Source organism: Podarcis pityusensis (genome assembly GCF_964106645.2).
Source record: "Podarcis pityusensis genome assembly, chromosome: 10".
In the NCBI taxonomy this organism is placed as follows: domain Eukaryota; kingdom Metazoa; phylum Chordata; class Lepidosauria; order Squamata; family Lacertidae; genus Podarcis; species Podarcis pityusensis.
In genome coordinates this window covers 38,202,413-38,211,335 of record NC_138035.1, presented here as the reverse complement: position 1 = coordinate 38,211,335, position 8,923 = coordinate 38,202,413, and the positions used below count along the sequence as shown (strand labels likewise).

At 36.9% G+C, this 8,923-nt stretch overlaps 1 protein-coding gene and 1 long non-coding RNA gene across 11 annotated transcripts in view; one reads left to right on the top strand and one right to left on the bottom strand.

Annotated features, from left to right (window-relative positions):
* Positions 1-8,923, top strand: part of LOC308457564 — a 206,725-nt gene that overhangs the window by 2,043 nt on the left and 195,759 nt on the right. For all 9 annotated transcript variants that reach the window (XR_013976980.1, XR_013976981.1, XR_013976982.1 and 6 more), the window contains exon 2: positions 139-240. This is a non-coding gene — a long non-coding RNA (uncharacterized lncRNA). The remainder of the gene's footprint in view (positions 1-138; positions 241-8,923) is intronic.
* On the bottom strand, positions 3,015-8,414 carry KERA (keratocan). Of its 2 annotated transcripts, none has more exons than XM_080972104.1 (3): positions 8,258-8,414; positions 5,832-6,724; positions 3,015-4,387 (listed from the first exon to the last, which is right to left on the bottom strand). In XM_080972104.1, the coding sequence occupies exons 2-3, from the start codon at positions 6,715-6,717 to the stop codon at positions 4,221-4,223; spliced, it is 1,053 nt and encodes a 350-aa protein (XP_080828230.1). In that variant the 5' UTR covers positions 6,718-6,724; positions 8,258-8,414; the 3' UTR covers positions 3,015-4,220. The 2 variants fall into 2 exon arrangements, with proteins under 2 accessions (XP_080828230.1, XP_080828231.1); XM_080972105.1 differs by lacking the exon at positions 8,258-8,414 and adding an exon at positions 8,047-8,221.

Below are 8,923 nucleotides of genomic sequence, written 5' to 3'. Positions count from 1 at the left end.
TTTTATTTCGCAAGTAGTTATAATCCTGACAACAGCATTAGTAACTATTCCACTGTCTTCAGTTTTTCTATTGGTATGTTCCAAAGCTACACTCAACCAACTTCAAAGTCCTAACATTGCCTTGTTTCCCTAAACCAGGCCTAGTTGAATGGATTTTTCTGGAAACTGGGTTCTGAAAAAGAAAATGCAGTTTCACAAAAGATACCCAATACAGCAGATCTAAAAGGACATTGATTACAGGTAAGAATGTCTACTTCTTGTATTCAAACCTCTTCTTCATTGTAATAGTACTGATAGTGCACCATTGATATGCATGGCACTCACTGTACAGGTCCCTGTCCCACACAGTTTACAATCTAAATTTTAACAAAGGGGAAGAAAAGTGAAATAAACGTGCCTCTAACAGGGAAAGAATATATGCTAATGCATTTTTCACATACTGGGACTTAGCTTGTATATGGAATAAGTACTAAACAATCCCTTAGATACATATCCTTTAGATATGCCACTTCACTATAATTATATGAAAACAGTGTCTTTTAAAAACTAATAATATGGTTGCCTTTTTAGTAGATTGATGATGCTTTCTTGTGTTCAAATGCTTCACTTTGGATGATTTGGAATGAGAAAATCTGTTGCTGTGCTCCATTTTGTTTTGTTTTTACAACCCCAGTATGTTTCAGATTATTGAACTGTAGCATATGTGTGTGTGTGTGTGTGTGTGTGTGTGTGTGTGTGTGTGTGTGTGTCTGTGTCTGTGTGTATCTATCTATCTATCTATGAATGTGTATATTTTTGTAGCTTCAAGAAAACCAACATTGGGAATAATTGCCTAAATTTAAATGAGTCTATCATGACTTGAAATAAACAGTTTTAGTAGACCAGTTCAAATTCTGCATTTGTTAGGTACTGCAATATTTGGGAAAAATAGTGAGGGTAATTTATGTTGTCCTCTCCCCTCCCCCCACAAAAAAATATATTAGAGGGCTTGGGATATGAATCTGATTCCAGGCTCTGGAATCTGATGGAATCTGATTTGGAATCTGATTCCAAAGACCTAATGTCACTCTGTTTTCCCAAAATCTGCCATATGAAAATATTTACCATCTGTTCCTAGTTGTTAGTATCAGTTGTACTGATTGACTATTGTTTGCTTTTGGCTCTCATGGACAACATCTCCAAACTGGATGACAAAAAATAGTGGGGAGAGGGGATAGCACAAATTAAAATGGCAAGTTCTCCATTCACAACCAGTGCCTCATTAAACTATGTGTAATGAAATACTGATGTCATGACAGTCCGGTTCTGCAGTTTGTGAGTCCAAAGACTGAAAATATTTTGAAAGGGCATGTGAATAAAAACTAAGAATTCTGTTTAAGAATTTTTCTCATTATAAGCTAGTACAAATGCTGGACTACAATACACAGTAGATTTTTCCATCTCTTCATCCAACAACTAGTGATGGCTGGGAGTGGGAGGAACAAAATATCTCGTGTTAGTTCAGTGCATGCTTCTTGGACACGTGGAATACTGCTGTGGTCTGCTGTGTCAACCTCTCCTGCACAGTTGAAGCCCACCATAATTGAGGATGAAAGAAATGGAGGTGGGGGTGGAGGTTGAGAGCCAGCCAAATTCATGATAGGTTGGCTGTTGTAGATATGCTGGTACTAGGTAGGGAAAATACTGTAATTCAGAACTCAAAATAAAAATAAATGAAGTGTTACTTGTGGAGTTGCATACCATTAGACTACAGCTTCAAAATGGAGTTGTTTGTTTGTATCATTTGGTACTATTAGGTTGAAATCCTAAACATGCTTACAGTAGGCTTTACTTCCTAATAAGCATCATATGATTCTGCAGTTCTGGAATCAGCTGTCTCAACAGACTTTTAATAGACTTTACTGGTTAAATTAATCAATACTAAATATACATTAATTATATCTCATATGCCACTGAATAAAGATGCATAATATATGACGTAGGTTTTTCCTTTAGCAGTTACTTTTTCTCCTTCAGCCATGAAATATGAGACTCTTTGTTATATAAAACATAGCTCTTGCAAACTTTTCCTTTAGACTTGCCAGTGATAGATGATTTAATTCTTTCCAGCTACACAGTTGGTTGAGTAGAAATTTCTTGCATGTGGTACATAAAAAGGACAGATGGGTATGATCCTAGAGATGTGTGTCCTTTTTTACAACTGCTATGAATATTTTTAATACAAGTTCAAGGGATGCATTAATTACGTGAAGTTGTACCTTGTGATGTGCCATTTGTAATTTACTTTGTTAGACATTCATTTATACTTGAGTTGTAGTTCTTTTGCACCTTTGAATGACCATTCCTCATCAACAGATTCTTTAGACACAGCTGTTATTGTTTAAAAAAGTTGCAAAACTGATAAACCTTGCTGTGCTCCATCCTCAATTCTTTTCTGTTGGACTTTCAAGAATACCATGGAGTTCACATAGACAGTACTGCAACCCCCCCCCCCAAAAAAAACCCCCAGGAACTGTCGGTGTTGCCTTGAATTGGTCTTATGCATTATAGTTTCCATTTCTTGCATACAGTCATATAGCAAACATTTTCTATATTTCTGACACAGATTCTTAATAGTGCTTATCAGCATATTTTATATATGGGCAATTCCAAACAGATGGGAATATTGGTTTACTGTGGCAACTTAAAGGCAGACTAACTAAGACTTTCATAGGCAACAGCATGGTATAAGTTCGCCGACTGGAAAACCTTATGCTTTTATGTATTCTCTTATTCCCCTCCCCAACACAAAAAGCTTGGGCTTGGGTCATTATGTATATCTGCACTTATCTTATTATCTAGTGCAGGATTGACTTTGGGTGGCAAGGTCATCAGTTGCTTCTGTTATAGCCCAATAATCTTGGACAGGACGATGATTGGCTTCTCAGCGTAGGGCTAGGAAACATGTAAAATTTGCAATTGGAGAGAAAGGAACATGGTCAAGTGTTCAAAACTAAATATATGACAAAAACTAATTAGTGAGTCACATTTCTTTATTAACATCATCATCATCATCATCATCATGTAAAGTTGTTTGACTAAAAATAAATTACTATGGCTACTGTGGCTCTAGTTATGTATAATTTAGCATGCAAATCTACTTTTTCGGAAGGTAAAGATAACATTCACCAAGTAGAGATGAACAGATTTGTCAATTTCAGTTCCTTTCTCATTTTTCCAATTTTAAGTTCAGTTTGCTCCATTTCTATGCCAGTTTACATTTGATTAAATAAAGCCTGCACAAAAATTTGAACACAGTTCATGTGCCTTTCTCCTAACAAAAGCATTTTTTGCAGATATCTTTGTGCACTTTTTCAATAAACAGATACCTAAGGCTGCTTCTGCTGTTCATGTGCAATGATAAATGAAATGTGTTTGTAGCAATGTTAGTGTTTTAGGGATGTACATAACTTGCATTCATCTTCTTATAACTCTTCCCTCAAAATTCCTTAGATGGTTTGCTAAGGTATACCTTGAAATTTCTTACAGGTGGAATTTACTGGCAATTCTGCTGGTATATCATGAGGGAATAGTACAAGTAAGAAAGTACATGTGTAAACATCACTGCTGGTGGAAAGCCATGCTCCATGCATATGGAGCTTCTGAACTGTACGATTTTACATGTTCATTTTTGTAAAGAGAGATATTTGGCCCCATTTTAACAAAATGAAGCAGTGTTTCAGCTGTTAATGTATTCAATATAGCAATTTCCGTGAATGAAGAGGGTGGGAAAGAGATTTCTGCTACTTATTTTTATCATTAAACATGCTATCTGGCATCTACAGCAATGCTCTTTTTTTAAAAAAAGATAACAAAATAAGCAATTATATATTCTACTTTTGCTTAATATGTGAAATGTACTACACCTGAATCTGCAGGCCAATATGTATGGAATGTGTAGAAGAAGAATGCCAAAACTTTTATGGAACCCACAGCTAGATAATACATTTGAGTAGCAAAAGCATCGTCTTAATAGAGTGACATTTAAAATAATTGGGACAGGTTGGCTGTACCAAGAGAGTATTTTTGAGAAAGAAAAAGAAGTGATGAAACACTAACAATTAAAAACCAAACTCCATGGGGGGACAGTATAATTGATCGAAAAACACCTGGAAGTTCTAACAAGTTTAATGCCAGCAAAACCTGTTTACTAACGCAATAATGGTAACACTAAGCTGTCCTTAAATAACAACAGCATGAAGAAGTCGGAAGCATAACATGAGGTCAAATGGAATTGGAGGTTTGATTTCATTGCCATCCAGGCGGAGATAGCGGAGTCGTGGTAAGTTCCTCTCATAGACATGATCCCCTGGGATAGGAACTGGACATATTTGGGTTCCATTAATACCTAAAACAAAACAAAAAAAAACAAGAGCATAAGAAAAGTGCTTGGGAGTCATTGTCTTCCCTCCCCACAAAAAACTCAGGACTTGTTGGGAAGCCAGAGGAATCACAGTTCAGCATTTGTTTCCTTCTATTTTTTTATCATGGAAGATGAGAAAGGTAACAGAGCAAATTAAAAGTGGCTGCTGCTCAGCAGTCACCAGGTGATGAGGCTGCATGTTCCCTCTTAAAACTTGGCAGTATCTTCTTCACTCCTTGTGAGGAGTGGTGTCTAGTAATTTTGATTTGCCTGGGATTTGAATTTTCTAGCGTGATTGTTCTTTGAACTAGAAGCTCTTAGTGTTTCCCATCTGTAAAATGGGTAAATTGTTTTTGGAAGCAATGCCTAATTCTGTTGTGCTATCATGCATGTGTGTGATAATGTGACTCGATGTGTGATTTGTGGTTAGGCTCAGCAGCTTATGGTATGCACTAATTGTTTCTGTTTTATTCTTGTGATGCAATTGCAGTCTGGTTTGCATTAAGCTGATCTTTGTTGGCCCGGTATCATGCTTGGATGGTTTGCTTAATGGTAAGGGATCTGCCAGCACACAAAATATCTGTGTACCTTAGGTCAGGGATGGGGACCATTCTTCTGTTAACATGTATATTCCTTCTGCGGCAATCTAGTGTGAATTATAAATCATTATTGTGTGAATCCATCACTTTGGCTGTTCCCCCAGCTCAATCCTCCTCCTCCTCCTCCTCCTCCTCCTCCTCTGCCTGTGGGCTTCCATAGCCACATGAAGTTAAGCTATGGGCCACAGAGTCTGCAATATTGTCTTAGGTGAACAGAGCATTCTGTGCGCTCCTCCAGTTAATAAGACCCATCTACATTTTACTTTGGATCTCTAACCATGTGCCAGAATTTGTTTTGTGGGAGCTGACCCTATGTTCCTTGTACTTGATCCTCATCCCATTATATGTGATCACAAATATGAATGCTGAATGCCAAAAGTCCAGAAGTGAATGCTTCCATTTTCGAACACGCCTTGGAAGTCGAATGGCTTCCGAGGCGCATTTCTCAAGTTTCCCCATTGAATTTGCTGACAGACCTTTGGTCCTCGGTTTTCAAACATTTTGGAAGTCAAGCAGACCTCCGGAATGGATTATGTTCAAAAACTGAGGTTAGACAAAATAGGGCTTAGTTGCTAGCCAGTGGAATTTACAGTTTAGATCAAATGTACAGAACTTGTATTTCTGAAATACAATAGGTTCTCATTAAACCAGAGCTGGTCTGGTTTCTTGTTGCTTCTAATACCTATACACTTTTGGACTTGTGAATGCATGTGTGTGTGCATGGGCATGTGTGCACAGCATTGCAACATTTGTGCTATAAATGGGAGGAGTGTGGGGGAGGGGTATTTCTGTGGAAAAACTTCTGTCTGAGATTGCTGATATGCACTTACTGTCGATCCTGTTGTTGTCAAGATAAAGGTGCTCGAGGTGAACATTGATAGATGGGATTTTGGTGAGTTCATTGTAAGATAGCTGAAGGTCAAGAAGAGATGAAATGTTAAATATTTTGGATGGTAGACCTTTATCGGTTAACTTATTGTTGTTCAGTCGAAGGAAAATCAGTTTGAGCGTTGCATCAAAATAATTTTCTGGTATTGCTTCAATGGAATTATTGTCCAAAAACAGCTGTATTACATTAGCTGGAGGGGTTGGTGGCATTTTTGTAAGTGAATTTTGAGCGATGTTGAGTAGCATGAGGCTGTTAAGTCCTTGGAAGGTGTCACTTGAGAGAGTACTGTCCAACAGTTTGTTTTGATGTAGATCTAGCGCAGTGAGGTTTTCCATATTGTTGAAGACCCCTGCGGGGATTGTAGTGATTTTGTTTCTTGCCAAACGCAGCTGCTCTAAACTCAATGGCAATGGAGCAGGCACTTCTTCTAACTCATTATTCTCAAGAAATAAGTAGAGCAGATTTTTCAAGTTGCCAAATACACCCTTTTCAATTCCATTGCTGGTAATTTTGTTGTTGTTCAGATTTATCCATTTTAGTTGTGTGGCATTCACAAAAGATTTCCCTGTAACTGTTTCAATGAGATTGTTTTGGAGGTAGAGATACCAGATTCTTGCTGGGATGGCTGGAATTTCTTTAAGTTCCTTGCTATCACAGTATAAGGCATTTGGGAAACTAGGAGGGCAGAAGCATTCTTGTGGACACTCAAAGCTGTAGAAGGACCAGTCATATGTATCAGGCTGATCATACATTGGCCTGATATTACGAGTCCACACGGTATTGGCAAAGAAGACTACCAATAGTCTGGAATACAATTGCACATTCATAGTTAACCTTGGAGAAAAGGGGAAAATAGTTATAAGAAAGTATACATCTCCACAGTATCTTTTTCTGAAAGCAACAATGTGCATTCCTTTATAAGGGTGAAATGCTGTCTTGCATGGTGTCACAACTTTTTTCAAGAGAAAAAAGAGGGGTCGTATCTTAAATACAGGGGGAACTACAAGCTATGACTCTAAGTATAGTATGTTTCAATCTGGATATCATTCCTTTTCCAGATACGGTAAGTGTGCAGACATTCAGTTCATGTTTGCTTATCTTGCTTCTTGCTTCTTTTACTGAATTTCAGTAACATTTAAAAACTTGCCTTTTTCCAAACTAGGGAGAATATTTCATGTGCAAAAATCACCCAAAACATCACCCAAAACAGAGGTGGCATACAGTAACTGACATAATTGCCTTTATTGACTGCTATCCAGTCCTAGTTTGGTCCTCCATGAAGAAACTCACATCTTCTTTTGTACTCCTAGATGAGAAGGCATATGGATCTGATTTTCTAGGCCTGGTTCTCATCACACACAAGAAAAAGATCAAAGAATATTTTAACAGCTGCTTGCTGGGTATGTTCCCTAGAAGTCTAGAGAGCTGTGTTTGAAAATCTACTCCTCTTCTTCAATCGTTCCCCTGTGCCCCAAATTATTGGCTTTCCTCTTTAAAATGTAAATTACTTAGGAAACAAATTCTCCCTAGAACTTCACTTTTATTGCTTGGCCACGTATTCAGATTTCTTTGTCGAGTTCTTTTTTTAAATTGTTCACATTAAAACTAACATTTTCCATAGCTATACATTAAAAAAATCTAACATGCAAGCCAAGTTACTACGATGCAGTAGTAATTATACAGCAACAATGCATCTCAAATTTTTATGTCTGTCTTGGTTTTCTAAAAGTAAGTATATATAACATTTCAAAAGAAAGAAAGAAAATAAGCTGGATACACTGGTGCAGAAAGGTTGGGGTGTTTTTTTTTTGAGGGGGGTGGTTTTTTTGGGGGGGGAAGTATTAAAGAAAATCATAAGTCATAAGGATCACTAAATCAAAGGGAAAACCAATGCCTTACATGGGTTTTGGTTGTTGTTTTTTAAACGGCTCCTTCTCTAAAGTTCAACAGCTGAAAAGAGCTAACAGGCTTTGAAACTGCTGTCCACAAAATAGCAGAATACTGCCTGAAGTAATAAAATAGAAAGAAGAGCAAGTGAGAGAAACTAAATTATTTACAGAGAATGTCATACTGGATTTAGCACAATGTCTCTGACATCTTTCTCTTACAAGAAATATATACCAACATTGTTATAATGAGTAACTGAAATATTTTACCTTGTACAGGTTAGGTGATGATTTCTGGTGGCTGTTGGAAATCATTTAAGTACAAAAGTCTTTGTTTCCTTTTAACATTATTTGAAGTCTGAGCTCTTGTAAATTTGTAGCATAAAACCCTAAATACACAGCAGTAATCCCCAGACACATTACCCAAGACACCTAACATTCTGTTGTTTCTAATTTGACAATGCTTGAGAATCTAGCTTACCTCAGCTTTCTTGGATTCTCTTCTGTTCTTCCTATTGGTCACTGCGGTTAGACTGTAAGAGGTTGACTCAGGCAACACGCAGTGTTTTATGAATACAGCCTAATATATACGCATCAATGACTACAATTGTTAACCCTTAAAATAGCTATGCACCTCAGCACCTTCATGCTAAAGTACAGGAAATCCTGGCTTTCACATCAAACAGTTGCAGCCCTTAAGGTCATTCCCAGAGATGTTAAACTCAAGTTTTAAAAGAATGAATAGCCTGGGCAAAAGGAATCATTACTACATATATAATAAAATGTTAATAAATCATTTTCATCTTAATTAGGGAACAAAGCATTAAAACTGTGCCATCTGTTCCTGCGGAAACCTTTTATTTGATTATGATCAAAAACAGATGCAGGAATGTTTTTAAAGATATGATTCTTGATTAGGAAAAGTAAGTAAGATTATTTGCTAAGAAATTCTTTGATACTCTTAGAATAGTTTGATATAATTTGATGCTTATTCTGCATATGTTATTTTTGAATAACTTTCCAGAAATGGAACTGACTTTCTGCCACCTGATCTAATTTTTATGCTAATTAGTTTTAAGCATAAAGAGTTTTGCAGTGAGAAGCATATGTATCCCACATGATACTAAAAATAATAATAAAACAAAAC

Excerpts from the sequence above, each read along its gene's own strand:
- KERA (XM_080972104.1), bottom strand. The coding sequence starts at position 6,717 with ATGAATGTGCAATTGTATTCCAGACTATTGGTAGTCTTCTTTGCCAAT. Across the intron at positions 4,388-5,831 it reads TGACAACAACAGGATCGACA|GTATTAATGGAACCCAAATA; the intron begins GTAAGTGCATAT and ends GTTTTGTTTTAG.